This window comes from Electrophorus electricus, chromosome 17 (genome assembly GCF_041902795.1).
Source record: "Electrophorus electricus isolate QZ-2024a chromosome 17, ASM4190279v1, whole genome shotgun sequence".
Lineage (NCBI taxonomy): Eukaryota > Metazoa > Chordata > Actinopteri > Gymnotiformes > Gymnotidae > Electrophorus > Electrophorus electricus.
Window position 1 is genome coordinate 21,444,957 of NC_137513.1, and position 22,544 is coordinate 21,467,500.

The window sequence follows — 22,544 nt, forward strand, 5'->3', positions numbered from 1 at the left end:
GAAAAATGTCCTAATTATTAATCGGAGGTTTCTCCGAGCTGCTAGCCTACGCAAGCATGTCCTATAAGGAGATGTAGGCAGGGGTTGTAGTTTCAATCCACTTATTATTAGGCTTATAATTATTATTATTATTATTATTATTATTGTTGTTGTTGTTATTTCTATTATTATTATTATTATTATTATTATTATTATTATTATTAGGCTCGCGTTTGAACCGGAGATGGACGCGCGTAAATCAGAACGTGAGGGGCTAGACACCGTCACGAGCGCTAGCCCATCCCGTCCCGTCGCCTCGAGCAGCAGCCTACCGGAGCAGGAGCACGCGGCACAAAAATAGAAGGCACGGGCCCTCCGACTCTGCCGCCCGTCCGCGTGGCACGGTGAGACGTTACACGGCGCAATCTGGAACCGAATTAGCCCACGGATATCCGAACGCGCGGAGGTAAGCGGGGAATATCGTTTCATCCCGGGACTATTTGTGCGATTACACGCAGAGCCCGGTCCCGTTATTTCATTAATTCGATCATGTCTGTTACTTGAACATTTAATTCACGAAGTCTCGACCAAACCGGGCGCAGTAGCCAGGATTGCTGTCGTTATCGTTATAACGGGCAAAGGGCGGATTTCAGTAACTTAGAATTGTGCGAATATTGTTGTCACAAAGATAATGGCTATTCTAGGCATTACAAAAAGTGTGTATAAATGTAATCAATTGACACGGATGAAATGAGTTTTAAATTAATGCCTCATTCATAAATCGGAATCATACCTTATTCATAAATCCGTCATACCTCCCGTAGCCCGTAGTTTTCTGACATGTTAGGTTGCCTTAACTCACAAACCAAAAAGCATATTTACATTTTTTTTTGTCCACACACATTCACACAGGAATAACACGAGGCTGCAGAAATGGAGCTGGAGCATTTCGACGAACGGGACAAGGCGCAGAGGTACAACCGCGGGAGCGCACGGGCGAACGGGCTCCCGAGCCCCACGCACAGCGCCCACTGCAGCCTGTACCGGACCCGCACACTGCGAGCCCTGAGCTCGGAGAAGAAAGCCAAGAAGGTGCGCTTCTACCGGAACGGGGACCGCTACTTCAGGGGAATCACGTATGCCGTCTCCCCGGACCGATTCCGGTCGCTCGAGGCGCTCCTCGCAGACCTCACGCGCTCCTTATCCGACAACGTGCACTTGCCCCAAGGCGTGCGCACCATATATTCCGTCGATGGATCCAGAAAGATCACGAGCATGGACCAACTGGAGGAAGGTAATTTATGGCACGTTTCAACTCAGCACACTTAACTCTTGGCCCTCACCCCATAAGCAAAGGTGAAATGGGGTCGCGTTCCAAATTAATCAAGTAGGTACATTCAGTCCGCTTTTTAAAATATATATATATATATATATATATATATATATATATATATATATATATATATATATATATATATAGTTTATGTCAGTAAAATGTGAAAATGTGGACTGAGTGAAAATACGATAGACCAGTTCGTGTTCCTGACAATGCCTGGAGTCGTACCCATCTGATGTATAACCTATTTTACTGTGCATTTTCTGAGAAGTAATGAAATGACTGATGTTGTTTTCGTAATGAGCATCACATATTTGCTTGTTGCTTGTGTAACCATTGAACGGTCCTAAATGCTCCTAAATACTTTAGAATCAGTCTTTTACAGCCACACCACGCTAATCATACCAACAGCTGAATGACTTAAATCTGTACTGTATACAGATGTTTGTCCGCTACCAGAGATAGCTTTCTCTCTGCTCCAGATACTAAACGTGCGTTGGCATTTCAGTGGAGAATTTCAGCGGAACATTTAGGCCAACCATCCATCCAAACCCCACAGTGCCTTCGTAGACACAGCGAATGTGAAAATGAATGAAACGGGTCTGATTTTGGTGTCAATGGGGTAATTAACCTTGACTGAAAATCCCCTGAAGTCATTGGACTCTGTTATTTCCACTATATATGGCCCATCAGATCTGTCAACAAGGAGTACATAAACTGAATTCTTGCCGTATGAGTTCTGTTCTTAACTTGTCAGCATGTTCATGAATCTAAAGCATTTTGAGGCAGTTAAAGCTACAGTTAAAGCTTCGCACGTTGATCTGTGCATAACAGGTGAGAGCTACGTGTGTGGCTCCATAGAGCCCTACAAGAAACTGGACTACACCAAGAACGTCAGCCCCAACTGGTCAGTCAATGTGAAGACCACCGTGTCTTCGCGGATGCCCACTTCACTGGCCAGCGCCAAGGCCAGCTCACTGGATGCCAAGGATAACAAGGACTTCATCCGGCCCAAGCTGGTGACGGTCATCCGAAGCGGGGTCAAGCCCCGGAAAGCCGTGCGCATTCTCCTCAACAAGAAGACGGCGCACACGTTCGAGCAGGTCCTCAGTGACATCACCGACGCCATCAAGCTGGACACGGGAGCTGTGAAGAAGCTCTACACGGTTGACGGCAAGCAGGTGGGTGTGGACAGGGAGCGTCCGAGCTTGTCTTCCCACCCCGATGAGGATGTTCAGTTCTTGAACAGCTGACTTGGGTGTTTAGTGACGTTTAGGCCCACATATATCGGTGTCAGGGCTCTTTTAGAAAAGAGAGCCGTTGTCTTTCTGGTGAGCGCTGGACACATTAGACACAAACGTTTGGTCTTTCAGATTTTAAATCTAAATTTGTTTGATTGTGACTTCCTCAGCGACACACGTCTTCGGGTATCTATAAAAGTGGCCCTTGCTTTGTGTGTAACAAGCACATCTGAAAGCCCTTGCTGGGTTTCCAGCTCTGAAACGTGGGCCATTTTAGTCTTACGCAAAAGAAAACCAGAGGTACAGTGAGACGAGGCCTCTCACCCTCGTCTCTGACAAGTCGGCCCACATTTCTGACGTGTGGCCCGGATTCTCTCAGGTGAGACGACGCCCACGTCACTGTCCCTCACAAACAGGTCACGCCGTTCCCTTGGCTGTGCTGTTGGACCAGCTGACGTCCTGGCTTTCTGCTCTCCTCCTCAGTGTTCTGCTTTCCTCCCTCGGTTGGGCCGGCTTCCCAGGCAGCCGTATTTAGAAGCAGAGGCTCTCTGTATTCGCGTCAGTTCAGATCACACTCACAGGAAAAGGTGAACACTGAAAGCACATTTGAAGGTTGCGCAAAGTCGTGTAACTTTTTAGAGGACTCCATCTGAGGATACGGCTCTGTAGGAAGCATGCTGCACACACGCCGTAATAGTTACCTTTTGTTACCTTGTCTTCGAATTGCCCCCCACCCACAGGGTCCTTGTGTCACACAGAATATTACTGAATATATAATTAGGTATATTAGCGAGAATTAATGAGCATGAGAGAGAGTGAGAGACAGAGAGTAAAAGGGAGAGTAGGTGACAGGCACAGGGTGGCAGCCATATTGTGAGTTCTGACAGTAGGCCTAACCTTTTCGGTCACAGGAGGAGGCTGGACAGTGTATTACCATCCCCCCACCGGGCGTGCACGAGGCCCGCGCCCTTATCACGGCTCACGCGATAGAGCTCCTTTTACACCTCTCTGCCCAGTCTGCTGGATTTGTCTCAGCACACAACACGAACATCAGAGCAGTTCCAAAGGTTTAGAAGGTTGCGAAGTCGCATAAAAGATTATTTTTGCGTTCGTTACTTTCTACTCTTCTGTACTGTGCATGTTTGCTCCTTTGTGTTTCTCATAATACCAAAAATGATGTTTGCCATGTAATTATGTATTATTTTGATGATTCCTGTCATCAGAGACTGGGCAGAAGGAAGGGAAATATGGACTGAGAACAAGGATTCCCTCATATAAAATTTAATGCATACATTTTCGTAGCATCTTTGATGATTTCAGACACACCAACATTGGTGTGCTCAGTTTTTGACAATCAGACATAATCTTTTTCTTACATCCTCTATATTAGTACAATTTTCGAAGAAATTGTGGTAATCCCCCCCCCCCCCCCAACCCTCTTTCGGTTTCTATGACAACGAGGTTGCTGGAGCTGGTTGCTAGGAAACAGCCTCTGCTGCAGAGGGGGTGCAGTATTGATGATGTCACAGGTCTGATGGGGCAGACACAGGACTGATATGTGCTTCACATGAGCTGCATTGCCATTACTCCATGGCACATAATAAATAACCGATGCATATAGTTATGTTGGAGTGTATATTGGGAGCTATATCTTTGTCCTTAACATTTGACACCTTCCCCTGAGCTTGAATATTTGTGCAACTGCATCTTTTTAACCAGATATACCAATAGATTCTGTCAGAATCTACATCCCATACTTCTTAATATGGCAACTATCAAGGTATGTGGCAGTTCTGCTCACTAATAAAACAGATAGTTCCAACAGCTCTAGTAATAAGATTCCCTATGCCTTGTTTATGGTAGAACAGGTCATTTACAGCGTATAACTCCATTATGGAGGATGCGATCTATATCCTTACCCCACACCCCTCATTCAGCGTGGACTTCCTCCAGATATGCAGGCAGAGTTGCATCCACTTGCTTTAGAAGGCCATTAATGTTGGATATCTATTGACGAGCATTTGTCAAACATGCTCTTTGTTTAGTGCGTGAATGTGATGACTCGATCCACTCCATGCCTGATGCTTAAGTGCTGGGGATGGATAAGTGCTAAGTCCACAGCAATTACACTGTGCCTCGGCTGAAACTTGTGCGGTCGGCGGTGGGTCATAGCGGTTGCCCCGTTTGTCTGTAGCTCAGTCTCCATCTTGAAACGCTTCCAATGACCTGCTTAAAGAGGACCGTATGAACAGAGCTTACGCGTCCATCATGTCTGACGCGGTGCCTGAGATGACAGTGTCGTGAGTGCAAATGGTCAAAGGGACACCGTCCCCCGGTCTGTCTGGTTTTTGGCATTCACTGCGGACATGCCTCCGTTCAGTCATACCCCATGCATTAGTCTTCACTTTGATTTGTTCAGACAGTAGTGGTTGGAGTGCTAGCCATGGGAGGGCCTTGATGACCGAAAAGGGTTGTGGTTCTTATCGGTAGGACCAAAGTGGCTGAGAGGGGGGTGTGGCTCTTCTCGGCAGGACCATACTGGCAGAGAAGGTGTGTGGCTCTTCTCGGAAGTGGTAGGAGGCATGTTACCTCTATGATACCTGATTCACTCAGGCCAGACTTTAGGACTTCTGAAGGATCTTATCTGGGCACAGGCTTTGCTAACGGCATCTCCTACTCACCAAGTGAGTTGGGCCTGAGTGACCGTGGGACTGTGTCATGGCCTGACAGCCCTCGAATGAGCCGTTCAGTCAAGCTGAGCTCCTGGCTCTGGCTCCGTGTACACGTTCCTGAACATTCACATGAATGACTCCCTACCACAGGCAGTTGCTTCGTGTGCCGCTCCAGAACTGCACTTCCAATGTGAAACGGAGCCATATGAGCTGGAGGTTTGCGGCCGTACCTGATAAAGCTGTTAAGGAGCTGAGATCAGATGATTCAGTTTGACCTTGACTTTGAAACCAGCTGGCCAATCACATTATACCAAGGGGATGAGTAATGTGTTATACATCACAACACACACACGCACACACACAACACAACCATGTCAATCTGAACACAAACAGGTTGTAAGGACCACATGGTAAATTTGCATACAAACTCCAAGTCTCTCTTCAGAGTTAATTCATTATAATAAATGTATTAATTCATAATAATAATTGATCTGCTGAAAAAAAAAAAACAGCTGAATGATCCAAATGGCACAACAGTTTATGAATCATTGAGACCAATGAGTCATTCAGCCCAATTTGAGGAGTCTGAAGGAAATAAATAAAGCTTTCGATGATTCAGAGGCTTTTTCAATGTACTCAAGATTTGATCAAAGTGCTGATCTAGACTGTTCCTACAGAATCACTGTGCTTTGGTGGAACTGGAACTGACTCAGACTTGGGCTTAGTCACTGCCCATCAGCCAGTGCGGTTTGTGAGCTTTGACCTCCATTGTGTATTTGTATTGAATTAATATTTTAAACACTTACTTCCCATATGCTCGCATGAGTCACCTTGTCCATTTCATAAGCGGGTCATCTGTCAAGATTCCATCCATGTTGTGTCTCTATTGGATGCTGCGCGCCTCGTTGGTGGGATCAGTGTGAACTGTCTGAGATGTGAGTGACCTGCTCCCTCTCACGCCACCTGTGGTAGCCCCTCCCACAACTGCTGTAGATCTGGGGTGGGCGTGGCCTAACAGCACCATGCGCCATTGCAGGGTGGTGACTTGCATCTGTTGATTTATGTAAGGTTTCCTTGCAACATGTCAGCGGCCCCTGACATTACAAAACTGGCGGTGTCCTTTAGGGTTGTGTACTCTATCTAAATGGATATCAGTTATAACTGTGACATCTGAATCATTTTTTTCAGCATTGCCATTAAATTTTTGTAGTTGGCACTGCTGTTAATATATGCAAGTTGTACACAATATGCGAAGGTATATAAAGGTGTGTATATAAACTGTGTGTGTAACTTATGAGGAAAATATATGAACCAAATAAAAGGGACAATGAAGACTAAAGACTGAAAATGTTTTGCCCAGAAGTTTAATAGCTTTATATGTCTATAAATTATGAATGACAGAAATAATTCTCTTCTCTCTTTGCATAAACAAATTTCTTTTTGAATAGGACTCACTCCATTTGTTTTGCTTATCTCTGAGATCATACCCATATGATAAAAATGAAAGTAATTGTTCTCCATAAACACCTTCTAACCTCAGTAACTATGCGAAAAAAGTTCAGCATGCTGTGTTTTCTCTTACAGTTCAGAGATGATTTATTTCAGAAGTCATTCAGCTTGATATGAGGCAATTATTAATTATTTTCAAACAGGATGAACGTGTTGCATTGATTTCTGGGTAGGACGGTTGTCAGTGTATATTTTTCCAGCGCATTGTGCACACCATCAATGTCCTGTGGATTCAGAACCATGGAGAGCTCCTCTCCGAGTAAATTATGGACTCTGGTGTCCCGCTGACATGGTCTGAGGGTGTACAGGGAGAGCCTGGTGCAAACCAGTGGTCCGGAGGGCAGCACAGAGACATCCGGGCTGGATACAGCTGTGTCGCGGATCCAGGAGGGAGGGCAAATCAATTCTCTCTTCATCTCTGTGATCCAGTCTGCCCAGTTTACCTTTCGCAGTCTAGGTTTAAGAGGCAGAACTGGGGTGGATACACATCTGAGCTTGTGTTACTGATTCACCAGTGAATTTTAGAACAGGCATGTTAGCAATACTAAACAGAAATATGGGCCACTGATTGGATTGCCAAATATGTTTGTTTTGCAAATGCCGTCTCCAGCACTGGGAATTCTGATGGTGATTCACTAGTGTCTGTCTGCCTCCCCCTCACAATCCTCAACAAATGGTTGCATCAGAATGTATTAAGGCTTATGGTCCATTTATGAAGGGAATGGTACTGCTCCCCTCGCTGTAGAAATGTTTGGCTGCAGTGTAAATGTTCATGCAATATAAAAATCTCACATTTTTGATAAGTAAATTGGTGCTTTGATAGCATAAAGAATCTTATAAAATGTCTAAATTTAAACCTGTTAATTCAGAGAGCCAAACTAATACTAACGCTGGTATTCCTCCAGTAGTCTACATTGCATGTTTTCTTAATGTTTATAGCAGCTGTTCTTAGTACCACATTAGAAGTTATTTCACGTTCCTATACTTTTTTGTTTGCTTCCTAGACAGTTCCTCAAAGAGCTAGCAATGTATTCAACTGAACACAGACACATTCTGGGACAGAACAGACACAGTTACCCAAAGAATTGTGGCCTTCTTTCAACTGTTTGTGAAGGAATGAAAATTTGTCTTTTTTGTCAAACGTTGTTCTGCATTCAAAACAGTAGCCTGAAAATGTGTGGCGTGCGCGTGTGTAGCATGTGCATGTGTAGCATGCCTTACATAGCACAAAATAATGAGGTTTTTTTTCCTTTAGAGCAGCGTTTCATTTTCTTTCTATAGTAGATGGTAATTCAAACCAGTATGAATATATGAATTTGGAGGAAATATGTGATTTATCAATGTAATTCCATGCTCCCCAAATGCTATTAAATGTAATGATAAATAGCAGGAACCCAGACCAGCTAAATATCATCAGCGGCAACCGAATGCTGTGAAATGCAGCCTGCTCTAGTCAGAAACCATTGCCTGGGCTCCGGCAGCTCCGAGGAGGTTGGCTTGATTTCACCTTGGATTCTTAACTTCCAGCAGTGAAAAGAGTGAATGCAAGATGCGTGCTAACGCGTGGATCAGAGCGCGTTCCTACATGTGAAAGTGTCATCCATCCAGATGCTTCCTGTCAGCAGGAAACCGCCCTGCTGGAGTCCCTCGTTACCTCTGCTCGGCTGTTCATCATTGCAATTATAGGCCCCTCATAATAGCGCCTGCTGAACGCAGGAGACAGAGGATACCTATTCATGCTTCAATACTGAAATAATCGGTGGATGAACCATGTTTTTACATAATAAGCCATGAATAAAACGCCGCAAGGCTCCAGTCCCATGTAGGGGGAGACCTTTGCCGTCTAGAGTCTGAATTTCATCTCATGGCATCAGTCGCACTGTTTTGTTCACTTTGCAGACACATTTTATATTTCCCAGAATTCCCAAACCATTCCTGCTGAAAGATTTCATATTCCACAACATCTTAGATCAGACTATTCCTGCTGTCAGTTGATTTTTGCACTTCAGCTGTATTTTACTGGGCACATTTGTGATTACAACACTGTGACGTTGGAGAGTATGTAGAGATGGGGAGATCTGTGCTGTAGACCAATCAGTACAGAGGGAGGAAATTAAATCCTTGTGCTGGTGGATAGCAGGAAAATTAATGTGTGACTGACGTTAGTTACAAAATAAACCAGTACTGTCACCTTGTCAGCAAAAGTGATTGGTCAACATGTGCTTTTATGTTCTTAAGCACTAAAGTATGCACACTAACATATACCGATTCACTTGTAAGTTGCTTTGGATAAATGTTTATACCAAATAAAATTAATATGAATATAGTAAATTCTCCATATGCATTCTCAGACATTTTTCAACAATTTTATTGAGTTCTCCTCATTTTGTATATTGCAATGAGCTGGCCTGTTCAGGATAGATTTCAGTAGTGCCTTGTTCTGTGTACCCTGCCCATACTGCTGAATCCACGTTGATTTGTCCACGGTAACATCGACAGAAAGCTTTGGCCTCTTGCTAGCCGTGCTAGAGTTTGATGAAAGGTTTTTGGAGCCTCCTGCTCTTCCGTATGCGCTCAGAGCTTCAGCCTTGAGAAGCATTTCACCTTGCAGTTGGCAAGGTCTCATCAGACTTCTCCGCTAACAAGCTTCATCCTCTTCCTGAGGGCATCCAGACAGGAGTTTTTGGAATTTTAATGTCCATCTCAGCCCTTTGTCCGAAGTGTAACGCTAACAACTTATGTAATAACTTTCATGCATCTTTTATTCCTGAATAATTCCACTCCACGCTACTTTCTTTCACCGTCATGGGTGAAGAACTCTGATTTCTTTGTGCTGCGTATTAGCGTGGCACGCATGTGAAAACGAACTGCAGTATGAAACCATGTAATTGCTTTTATTTATACTGTTGCTGTGTCACTGTATTATTTTAGTTTACTAATACGAGTGGTGAACAAATTACATAGACCATTTAATTGTGGGAAATATAGGGATACTTTGGAGATTTCTATGTGACGCCTACTGCAATACCTCGAGCACACCTTTAATATGCAGCCTAGCGGGCTGTAACTCCAGATGCGTTGTTAAACCTGTCCGACATTTTTCTGATGCTTGAAGTTTAACGACCAGCTCTACATTAACGACCAGCATCCTTAATCTATACGAGGGCAACAGATCAAACAAAACTTGCCAAATATTGATTTGCTTCTGTTTGTATGTGTATCACATTTTGGTTATTTCAGACGTTCCAGATTTTTCCCACTCTAGAGTTATGAGTATAATCACCTGTTACAGAACCTAGCGAGCTAGTGGAATTAGAGGCTGGAATTAGGGGCCTGGTTGCCGTCGTGCCACATGTCAGACCAGTGCTTGAGGTGATGTTACAGATATGCTGTGTGTGTGTGTGTGTGTGTGTGTGTGTATGTATGTAATGGAGGGACTGTCATGAGCCTGAAGGCAATAGGGAGACCCTGGAGTTCAGTTAGTGCGCAGTGAGCTTTCCCTCAGAACAACTGAAACAATCACACCAGTAACACCAGTAATAAAGAACTGGTTTGTCTTTATCTTTTAGTTAAGCAACTGTGTCAATTTGCTGAAACATGTTAAACTAGTAGAGGCTATTGACAGTTGTGTATAATAGAACTCTTCTAATGTTCTGAAGTGTTGTAAGGAACATTTCCGTTCTGGTCTTCTTGAAAGAGCTTAGATGTCATCTCCAGTGTTTCGGGAGTACCTGAAGAGGAAGTGGCTCATAGAACTAATGGCAAAGCAATCTGGCAGAGTGTTTAAGTTTTTTCTAAGCCACTGCAAACCATTAGCAAGAACCACGACAGCAAAGGCTGAGCTATAGAAGCATAGTACTTTGAAAACTACATGCAAGTATTGAAGAGCCACGGTGTTTTTGTTCTGTAATGCAGTGCTGAGGGTTTGTTTGTTTTTTCATCAGACTCACTGTTTTGGTGGTTGTGTTAAGACGTGTTTCAATATATCTGCATGTGAGAAAATGTTTCTAGCATCTCCAAAGTAGACTTTCCTCCTTCTGTTGTTTGGCGTCCAGGTCTAGGGAGGCAGGAGGAATGGCAGAACTGTGGGGGAGCTTGTGAATATCACATAGGTGGCATTTGTCAAGGAAGAATTTTCCACTGGTAGGAACGTCGGGGCCAGAGATTTTATCTGCACATGATTCATCACCTTACTGCTATTTTCTTACGAATACGTGTGCGCTTTTGTCTGATGTAGGTCATCGGAATGAGTGAATTATAAAAAGAGAGACTCATGGGTGTGTTAGTAGAGACACTGTGCTTGGAAGAGCGATCAGGCCCAGATGGTTTGGCCGTTTTGTGCATTCGGGCTTGGTCCGACATCAATCCACCTTATTTAAGGCCCACCTTATTAAACGTTTGGAAGCCCCACCAAGTGCTGGCATAGGAGGAGGTGTGGCTAAGGAATGGCGGCTGTTTTGGAAGTCACACATCCCATACTTCACTTCCTGTCTGTCTCCATTTCCAGGAAAGGAAAAACTTTTGGCAAATATACCATGATAATGCAGTTTGGTCACCAAAACATACAAGAGGTGTGGAGGAGTGTGAGCTGCTGTACCTTTGTTTCCAGGTGACATGTCTTCAGGACTTCTTCGGTGAAGATGACATTTTCATCGCCTGCGGACCGGAAAAGTTCCGCTACCAGGATGACTTCCTGCTGGATGAGAGTGGTACGAGTCCCGCACTGGGCTTGCAACACCTGGTTGGAGATCCCGGTTTGAATCCATGAGCATGCAGTGTCCTCCCTCATTTCTAAACTGTCAAATATGACTCATCTAAGGCTCATTTGTGTCATCGACAGCTTAAGTGAGTGTTCCAGGGTTTCTGTGGATATGAGTCAAAGGATGACGTCACAACTTTCTCAAATGCTGATGATGAATCTTAGGGCATTATTTATAACTTCTATAAACCCTGTAAATTTAGGTTAAGATTTTATGCATCACGTAATCATTAGACCCTGAAGTAGTGACTGCCAGTGATGTGCTTTTTCAACAGCTGGTGTGGAAAAAAAGGGGTTATCGTGACTATCCTCGTATACATCTAGACTTCCCTGTGTAATTTTGCTTTTTATATTAAGAAATGGCACCAAAACAAAGCTTGACTCAACAGCAAGCCTTCAATGTTTCAAATCAAAGTTACACTATAATTACAATTATAAGTGCGGAGGATGGGGGAGGCACCATTCAAACTTTGCAGGCAACTACCTGGACTCCTCACTAAAGGATGGTTACATTCAAAAAGCATTTGTTGTAATAAATTGTTATTTTTAATCTCCTTTTTCCCCCAAATGTTCAGACTCGGGTTCTCTGTCCCTCCCTCCCACTCTGTCTCAGAATGCAGGGTGGTGAAATCGCAGTCCTACGGTAGGATCTCCTCCATGCAGGGCCGATGGTCCCCGCGGGGGGGTGCGTCTTGCAGGAGTAAGTCCCCCGCCTCCAACAGCTCAGGTGAGGGCTTCTCCACCCCCTCCTGCACACACACCGACACCCAGCCGACCGCGTGCGCGGGCAGGCCGCGCTTTGCAACACTGTCTGGGAGCAGGAAATACGGTTAGTGACGCTAACCAATCTTATCTATGGGGGCTTGTCGCTAGTCTTTTTACTTGTGTTTCATGGAAGTATGAATGTTTATATATAGGTGCGCAGTAATATGGATGTGAGAAATGTGTGTGTAGTCCAAGTGTGTGGTGTTGAGACCTGAGCACCTTCTGAGTCATCGTGTCCACTGTGAGAGCAGAAAAAAGGTGTAAAGGGCAGTGACTCACTAAAGCCGCCAGCGCATGGGACCGGGCTGACTTCCCACGCTCCCGGTTGCACTCCAGTAAGATATGCCTGCGCAGTGGACACTGTACGGCTGGGCTGTGACTCATCTGGAGGCTGTGTGTGTATCATTTAACAGGAGTTGTATTCACATTCCGTTTGTGGCTGAGGGTGAATAATTTTGCTGTTTGAAGTCAGTGCTGTATTACATTTGTCGTCCGTTTCTGGATTTTTACTACCCTGGTGTGCTGCAGGTGGCCCAGGACTAAACTGTGATCAGATCCCTTTTCTGAGCTGACCTGCAGCGCTGGTTATGGTGTCCTTTACATGCATTATCTCGTCATGGTTAACTGTGGCATATGTACCCGCAGACCTCACCCGTGACTGGTCATGTACCCGCAGACAACTCGTAGACCTCACCAGTGACTGGTTATGTACTCGTAGACCTCACCCGTGACTGGTCATGTACCCGCAGACCTCACCCGTGACTGGTCATGTACCCGCAGACCGCACCCGTGACTGGTCATGTACCCGCAGACCGCACCCGTGACTGGTCATGTACCCGCAGACAACTCGTAGACCGCACCAGTGACGTCATGTACCCGCAGACAACCCGCAGACCGCACCCGTGACTGGTCATGTACCCGCAGACAACCCGCAGACCGCACCCGCGACTGGTCATGTACCCGCAGACCGCACCCGCGACTGGTCATGTACCCGCAGACCGCACCCGCGACTGGTCATGTACCCGCAGACCGCACCCGCGACTGGTCATGTACCCGCAGACAACTCGTAGACCACACCAGTGACTGGTCATGTACCCGCAGACCGCACCCGCGACTGGTCATGTACCCGCAGACCGCACCCGCGACTGGTCATGTACCCGCAGACCGCACCAGTGACTGGTCATGTACCCGCAGACCGTACCAGTGACTGGTCATGTACCCGCAGACCTCACCAGTGACTGGTCATGTACCCGCAGACCTCACCAGTGACTGGTCATGTACCCGCAGACCTCACCAGTGACTGGTCATGTACCTGCAGACCTCACCCGTGACTGGTCATGTACCCGCAGACAACTCGTAGACCACAACAGTGACTGGTTATGCACTCGTAGACCTCACCAGTGACTGGTTATGTACCCGCAGACCTCACCAGTGACTGGTCATGTACCCGCAGACCTCACCAGTGACTGGTCATGTACCCGCAGACCTCACCAGTGACTGGTCATGTACCCGCAGACCTCACCAGTGACTGGTCATGTACCCGTAGACCTCACCAGTGACTGGTCATGTACTCGTAGACCTCACCAGTGACTGGTCATGTACTCGCAGACCTCACCAGTGACTGGTCATGTACCCGCAGACCTCACCAGTGACTGGTCATGTACCCGCAGACCTCACCAGTGACTTGTTATGAACTCGCAGACCTCACCAGTGACTGGTCATGTACCCGCAGACCTCACCAGTGACTGGTCATGTACTCGTAGACCTCACCAGTGACTGGTCATGTACTCGTAGACCTCACCAGTGACTGGTCATGTACCCGTAGACCTCACCAGTGACTGGTCATGTACTCGTAGACCTCACCAGTGACTTGTTATGAACTCGTAGACCTCACCAGTGACTGGTCATGTACCCGTAGACCTCACCAGTGACTTGTTATGAACTCGTAGACCTCACCAGTGACTAGTTATGTACCCACAGACCACACCAGTGACTGATTATGTAGTCGCAGACCTCACCAGTAACTGGTTGAAATAATAAAATGAAAATAAAATGAAATGAAAATTCATGACATTTGTGACTTTTTTTGCTCAACAGCTGGTTTTCATCAACCTTCCCTCTTTGAGCACAGGAAAATCCTAGCAAATGATGCAACATATATGTGTAAATTTAGGTTTTCCAAATGTTTCCAATGCAGTTTATTTGCAAAATCTCAACAAATCAACAAATACCTTACCACTAAAGCCAAACGTACAAACATGGCAGTATCTGTACAATTTTACCAACAATTTACATTGTCTACATCAGCAAACATTTTTAAGCACTAGAGCAATATTAGTGCTTAAAAAAGCACTTGACAAAAGCACTTTTGTCTCTGGTAACAATTGTACTTAAACCAGGCAAACAAACTTAGTGAGGGAAAAAAAAAAAAAAAAAATTATATATATATATATATATATATATATATATACACATACATACGATTCCACTTCAAGATGAACCTTAAAGTCTATATAAGAAATCTGAGGATGATGTATCAAAAAAAAGTTTTAATCACACTGCCCCCCCCCCCCCCCATCATGAGATAGAGACCATTAAATATCAAATTCATTTACTATTTTTCAACCACCCGGGTAGGACAGAGTGCGTATTTTCCTTGAGATTATTGCCACAGGTTGAGGTAGAACACCACCAGTGCTAGGAGGCTACTGAACCTAAACACTCAGATTAGGGGTAGTGAAGTGCTTGTGTACTTGACAAATGGAGGAGAGAGATCCATGCCCGAACAGATGGAAGAGGACTGAAGGCACAAATGAGTCCCACCAGACGGAAAAGACACGTTCAGGCCCCTCGACTCATGGGGTGCAAGCATCGAACCAGGAGCTGCCAGAATCATGGGGCTGGACACAAACCACCACACCACAAAGGAGAGAGCATAAGGGCCTTAGACGAAAGAAATGTAGTCTCTCCACAGAGGAAAATGTGGGAAAAGAACCAGGGACACCAAACAAGCTCAGGAGGAAACAAAACTCGGTATGAAAAACAAACAGAGTTTGCGTCTCTCTACTCTCTTATCTGGTTGGCTTTTCTTTTCCTTTGGCTACACCAAACTGAGAAGAAAGTGTAAAATTCTCCCCACAGAAACGAACGGGGTGGGGGGGAACTCAATGGAAAACTCTCACAGGGGTTTAACCCGTAACAAAACCATTTACCAAAATACAGACGACCAGCCTTGGTGAAGCCCTTATATACGCAGGTGAACACCTGTAGGCGATCGCACTGATGACTGGTTTTTCAGCGCGTTTTCACCCTCTAGTGGCGGGAGGCTTGCACTACGGCTGTCCGTTACACTATTAGGTTCTGCCATATTCTTTTAGCATTTTCAGGAGACGAGCAAGATTCCCCTCCTTAGAGATGTGAGTGCGAAGTCCACAAACCAAAAACAGCAACAAGAGAAACGAGTACAAGCAATGAGATAAAGCTTCTAAAACTAACCATTTTTTTCCAGACACACTCAAACACCATTTGCTAGCGATCATTTGCGATCGTTTGCTAGGCTACAGTCCTGCTCAGACTGCGTCTGTTTCGTTAGTTTATTTGTATTCATGTTGCATTAGAGATTGACTAGGCACACCCCCTCATACTAGTCTATTCATTATGCCATCATATCCTTATTCTCAACTTCTTTGCATAGTTCTTGATCCTTCAGCAAAGGGGCTGGTCGCCCTGATCTCCAGTTCAAGGTCACGGGTTTCTTTTGTCTCCTAGGGATTTGTGTTCACTCCCGATCATTCCCATTTTAAATCATGGTCTGCACACGCATAATCTCAATAAAGCAGCTCTCTTATGAACACTAGCTGTCAAAAATGATCTTGGTTCAATTTTGAATTAATTCATCAGTACATGCGATTCTAAAGCTTGGCAAGAGTAGCAGTGGTACGGCATGTAATTGACGCAGGTGTCCCAAATGCACGCATTAATTAACTGCTGTCGCCACCCATCGACTGACTTGGGGCCTCGTTGTAAGAGGACTGAGTAGAGGGGTGGGGCTGAAACTCCTGAAAAGTTGGGTCAGTAGTCTGATTTGCGCCAAGCGTGCTTATTGCTGTTCTCATACGGAGCAGAGTAAAGATGGAATACCACCGAAAGAAATGGCCTTTGTTAATTACTGCGGCACTGGGATGGATAGCAGCTGCTGTCTCCTGGTTCGTACAAGCAAAACAGCCAAGCGAGGTGGGAATTCTTTAGGCCGGATAAAAGAGGACAAGAAAAGCTGAAAGTAGTGGTGCTCCGCGCACACGCCCAAGCAGTTACTGGACGAACGCATGAACCCTGCAGGGGCTGCACCAAGACGGGACTTACGGCATGGCATTGCACCAAGACGGGACTTACGGCATGGCAGTGCACCAAGACGGGACTTACGGCATGGCAGTGCACCAAGACGGGACTTACGGCATGGCAGTGCACAAATCAAACCAGTTCACAAACCAATGCAATTCAGAAATCGAAATTTATGAAAAAGTCCTTTGAGGGTAGTAGTCATATGGCACTTGTCAAAGACATCTCTGCTCTCCTTTGGTCCTACAGGATCTATGTGGCGTTGGCCCCTGGCTTTCTAAATCAAAAATGTCACAGTGGTGAACTTACGCTGCAAGTCTCTCTGTGCAAAAAGGTGACTGAAGCTGAGGGTTCAGAAGATGACAACAGTGTTGTTTGATTCAGTATGCAGCAACACAAGCTCGGTCAAGCCTGATTCGCAGAGCTTTGACTTTGTGATTACAACTCCGGTTACCAACACCTTCGAATCAGTTACTTTCCAAACCCCTTAAAAAGTGCATGCAGATTTGCTGGTGCTCACCCAGCAGGTGCCAGCTCGGGGAAGCCAGATCCCACACAGAGGCGGCATGAGCTTGGCCGCCGTCGTAGTGCCGCACTCCGGAAGCTTGCTGCGCTCTGCTGCAGGCAGAGGACAGACAGGCGTGCTTCTTTCACTCTGTCGGGTCGTGGCTGTTATTCGGGTAGAGTTGGGGGCTGTGGTATATCTGGGCGCCCAGGCAGTTTTGTTCCTGCCACGACGTTAAACTGTTTGATGACTGGATTTTATGGCTGATACTTTATTGCTGTGATTACTGCAGTCTGACTTATCCAGTGTGGAGAGTATTTAATATATTATTAATGTGAACGTGAGCATTTTTGTAACTAAGGGTGGCTTTATAATTCATGTCATTTTACATTTTAATAGCAAAATATTATTCAGTGGGCTGCATCTTTTTTCCTTAATTTGGCAAAACACTGTTATGAAAAGGTCAAATCCAACATGAAAGAAATTTAAACTGTTAAGGTTTTAATTGTGTTCCTAGTTCCAATGTATATTATTAAAGGCATTGACAACACTAACTCCTCATGTTGTTCAGTGATAACCACTATTTACTGCTTCTGAATGAAGTGTAAATAATCTTGGCATTTTTAAACAGGACTGCACATCTGAAATTGAGTTCCCACCTGCTAACTGAATGTAAAGTGATCGAGATGCTGGTTTGGACTCAGTGTGTCCTTTGTCCTCAGCCAATGGAACTGCCGGCAGTCAGCTGTCCACACCGCGTTCAGGAAAGTCCCCGAGTCCGTCCCCCACCAGCCCAGCGAGCCTGAGGAGACGGGTAAGAACCCAGCATTCTCACCAGCCCTTCAGCTCTGCTGTTTTGCCAAACCATTTGAATTCCAACCCTTTCCATTCCTTTACAAAAGAGCTCGATCAATTCCAAACTCCGGATCAGTTCTGGGGCAGACGCGCTCAAAGATGCCTTCCTTTGCCCGCAAACCCCCCATCGCCACCGCCACCCCGACGTTCCCTAGCAACCAGAGATGGGCCTTTCTCCTTAGCCATGTTTCATTCCAGCTGAATTCTCCTCTGAGCCTTGCAGAGTGTGTGGGTTTAGTCTGACCTCTCCCTTCATGCACACAATTGAGGTTGGGTTGTTTAACTGGAGCTCCAGCACCTCACTAGTTACCTACTCAGTTAACTCTTCACAGGTCTTCACTGGTCTCTCGTTCTTATTCTCTTAGTTTATTTTTCCTGAAACGATGTCCTCTTGCTTTCATTTAAAAACATGAAGTTACCTGAGGTACCTATGCAGATACAGTCTCCTGAAGGAGGAAGGGATTTATTTTGTTATTTAAGGCAACTACAGTACCTGTAAACAAAGGTCCAACATTTTTCTACTGTTCACTGAAGCCTGTGAACAAGAGAAAAGAAGTTCAATGTTAGAAACTGGAAGTCATTTCCATTTCCACTTATTCAGCTTCAAGTACCTGTGAGGATGCTCTTGATATCTGGCCATCCTGGACATTTTTTTTGTAACCATAAATAACTCTTGTCAGAGAGACAGATGGATTTGGGAGGGCTGCATCCGATTCGGTGGACTGTTCGGAGCAAGCCATGCGTGTTGATTCCATGGTGTTCTGAGGTGGAACAGGAAATCTCCGCTTTACCTCACCTGCCCTCCAGAAGACAGCAGGTGGGGGTAGCTGAGCTCCGCTTCACCTCACCTGCTCCCCTGAAGACAGCAGGTGGAGGGTAGCTGAGCTCCGCTTCACCTCACCTGCCCTCCTGACGGATTATTCTTAGCCCGCCTAGGCTGGAGTGTTGCCACGGAAACTGCCGGGGTATTTTTTCCGTGTTCCTTTACATGTCCTCCGGCGCTGCCCCATGCTGTGCCAGAACAGTGGTCCCACTCACCTGGGATGCCAGGGCTGGCCTAATTTTAGCAGCAGGTGGGTCCCTGCCAGTGCCTGAGCTCTGTAGAAGCTCGGAGCTGCACAAATGTCTCTGTCACTGGGGCGAGCTGCCTAGCCACACTGAGAACAGTCCTGAGATTAGGAACTGTGTGTTACGAACTGTGTATTACTGGAACTCCACTCTGCTGTTAGTGAAAAGGGACATTAAAAATAAACAGAAGGTGTGAAGGTTACTAAAATGTACTATTATTATTATTATTATTATTATTATTATTATTATTATTATTATTATTATGAAAGAGGCTTTTTATGAATCTGGAGCTGATTTTGTGAAATGTTTGTGAAATGTAAAAATAAAAATGACCTCACAACAACTAATTGATCAGCATATTACAGATAATACCAATAATTCTAATAATTCTAAAACTATTAATGGTATTCAGCCCTAAAGCCTTTTCAACCCCCTTCACCTACAGACACTCACTAATTCTCATTCTCTCTCTCTGTCTTTCCCTCCCTCTCACTCTTCATCTCTCTCTGTCTCTCTCTCCTTCTCTTTCTGTCTCTCTTTCTCTCTGGCAGAGTTCTCAACACAGTGGTTCTTCTCTTTCTCTGGCCTCCACTAAAGTCTGCAGCTCCATGGACGAGGGGGATGGTCCAGGCAGTGAAGGTAAGTGAACACCGCCCAGAGTTGGTCCTCACGCCCAGAGCTGCACCTCCTTCAGTCCATGGGCTAACAACTAACATTGTGGGGCTCTTTAAAAACTCATAAACCTTTCATCTTTAACAAGTCAATGGTCAAAAATCGATGGCTCTACTGCAGGTCTACCATATAGCTCACCATAAACTGTCACAGTGTGCTAGGCACTAAGAAGTAAGGACATGCCCACTCACACACACGCACACACACTCACACACACACACACACACACACACACACGCGCAGCACCTGCCCCACTCCCTCACCTGATTACCAATCCTGTGCACCTGGGACTAGTTTCTGCCGCTCTGTTTAAGCTGACAGGTTCTCTTCTCCAGTGCCTGGCAACCGCTCAGAGCACAAGTGGGACTGTTCTTACATTTGATGTTTCGTTTTGATCCCTTTTCGCTTGCTATGGTGATTTGTGTTGCTATGGAGAATAAGCAACCGCTGCCCCCGTACGTACGGTTGCAGCTGAGGCGGTGGAGGATGGCTCTCAGGTGCCCGCCGCGATAGCCGAGAGGTACAAGGTGGGCAGGACCATTGGAGATGGCAACTTCGCGGTGGTGCGCGAGTGCGTGGAGCGATCCTCCAGCCGAGAATACGCCCTCAAGGTCATCAACAAGGCCAAATGCCGCGGGAAGGTGAGCTGCCCTCAGGCACCCGAGAGCGGCGCGCGGCTGCATCTGCCCCAAGGCCAGCAGTCCCACCTGACAGTCCACCTGTCCTACATCCCTATCTGGGGCAGCTTCATGGCTCCAGACAGGGATGTAGGAATATAGGAATCACAGGGCTGTAGTAATTGCTGCGTGACATGGTTCCACGATGATTAACGTAGTTCGCTTTGCACACCAAATGACGAGTGACAAGTGTGTGTTTCCGTTCTGCACAGGAGCACATGATCCAAAACGAGGTGTCCATTTTGAGGAAGGTGAAACATCCCAACATTGTCCTACTGATTGAGGAGATGGACACTTTGCACGAGCTCTACCTGGTCATGGAGCTGGTGAAGGTAGAGTCCGTGCCATTTTTCTTTACTTCCATGGTTTTCCCAGCCCGTACTGACGTGACGGACTCTACGAGTGTGACGTTAACCTCTTCGGTTCCAGGCTTAATATCTCTGATCCTGAATCTTAAAACGTTATTCAGTAGCTACTGCGTATTATCTAGTAACCGCACTGGAACCGATCTGAAAGGTATCTAGGTAATATCGTGAGGAATGGGGGTTGGGACCTTCTAGCAGATCTTTGGAGGGGTGACGAGACAGAAAAGAACAGACACTTGCAGATAAAATACGGGAGGCAAACGTTACTGCTTTTAGGGCAATCCAGGAGAGTAAATAAGAAAGATGCAGGGGTCAAAACCAGAGCAAATCAAACCATGGGAGAATCAGGCAGATTCCGAACTGAGAAGGCATGCAGAGAGACAATAAATCCATAAACACAAACAAGGTTTGAATCCGAATACTACAACAAACAAACAAACAAACAAAGAATGCTTAGTAAGGGCAATACCTCGCAAAGAGGAAACAGAAAAGGACAGGTGTGTGTATAAGTACACCACAGAGATATATATATATAAAAATCAGTATATCAGGTGACTTGGATCTCCTGGCAGTGGTGGAGCAGGATTGGAGGTTCTCCTTGTGATTTCCCAGGGAATTCTGGGAAGTGGACTTTGTTTTGGTTCGGTCAGAAGGCAACACGATGGAGGATATTGTCAGGGTTCATTAGTTCAGATTTTGGAGGGGACCTTCTAGAATTCCGGGTTTTGCGGCAGGGATCTTCTATACTTTGGCTTGTGTTCACCCGCAGGGCGGAGACCTCTTCGACGCCATCACGTCCACCAACGAATACACGGAGCGGGACGCCAGCGGGATGCTCTTTAACCTGGCCAGCGCCATCAAGTACCTGCACGGCCTGAACATAGTGCACCGGGACATCAAACCAGAGAACCTACTCGTGAGAATTCCTCCTTCACACCAGGAGGGTCCTAATAAATGAGGGCTTCAGTAATCAGAGGAACAAAACAGACATGCGTTTCCTCCAAAAAGCACAAAAGGAGCAACATTTTATGTTAATCACAGAAAACAGTTTAGTTTTGTACCTAGCTGAATGAGTGTTTTGCAGCCAAAACGCGTTGATGTGAGAAATTTTGAATCATCAACTCCCACGGAAGCACTTGTGTTAGCACGTTCAACTTGGGAGGTTGCTAAATCTAACCACACGTTATTACCTCATCCATTCACCCACTGAACACAGATAAGTACCACCGGGTTAGGATTTTATATTCAAATACGAGAGCAAGTGTGTAGTTTGATTGCTTCTTAATGTTTGATGCCTTCTCTCTCTCTCTCTCTGTTGCTCTCTCTCTCTCTCTTACCCTTTCCTGTTTGCTAATTCTTTCTTTATATTTTCACTTTTACACTGACCATTTCAAAATACAAACAGAATTTGTTGATTAGTGGCTAACCTGGTGGCAAAGAGGTCAAATAAATAACATGTAATGCCCTTAAACTGACATCAGTTCTTATTCTGAGATATAACAGTGTGTATGCATCATTAGCTACGTGGATGATGGGCATTTCCCAACTCGGATCTACTGTAAGGTAACAGTGTGATAAAGGTTAGGAGGGGTGCATTCTCCCTCACTCTGTTTAGTGGCAACCTGAAGCCATACTTAAAATATAGGTGCTATAATGTTTTGACATGCACATAAAGAGTTGTATGTGTAATATTCTTTGGATTTCTGTATGTGTGTATGTGTATGTGTGTATACGTTTGTATATATGTGTGTGTGTGTGTGTGTGTGTGTGTGTGTGTGTGTGTGTGTGTGTGTGTGAGAAAGG

The 22,544-nt window shown here is 45.5% G+C and overlaps 1 protein-coding gene across 6 annotated transcripts in view; it reads left to right on the forward strand.

Moving 5' to 3' along the window:
• Positions 1-22,544, forward strand: part of dclk1b (doublecortin-like kinase 1b) — a 36,375-nt gene that overhangs the window by 409 nt on the left and 13,422 nt on the right. For 3 of the 6 annotated variants that reach the window (XM_081700549.1, XM_081700552.1, XM_081700550.1), the window contains exons 2-12: positions 205-445; positions 892-1,273; positions 2,150-2,496; positions 11,347-11,446; positions 12,110-12,325; positions 17,827-17,918; positions 19,579-19,666; positions 20,171-20,340; positions 20,589-20,708; positions 21,511-21,657; position 22,544. The exon at position 22,544 is cut by the window's right edge and continues 133 nt beyond it. In XM_081700549.1, the coding sequence (XP_081556675.1) occupies positions 913-1,273; positions 2,150-2,496; positions 11,347-11,446; positions 12,110-12,325; positions 17,827-17,918; positions 19,579-19,666; positions 20,171-20,340; positions 20,589-20,708; positions 21,511-21,657; position 22,544 (1,642 nt within the window). In that variant the 5' untranslated portion in view covers positions 205-445; positions 892-912. The remainder of the gene's footprint in view (positions 1-204; positions 446-891; positions 1,274-2,149; positions 2,497-11,346; positions 11,447-12,109; positions 12,326-17,826; positions 17,919-19,578; positions 19,667-20,170; positions 20,341-20,588; positions 20,709-21,510; positions 21,658-22,543) is intronic. The other 3 variants (XM_081700551.1, XM_027017951.3, XM_027017950.3) reach the window with 1 other exon arrangement.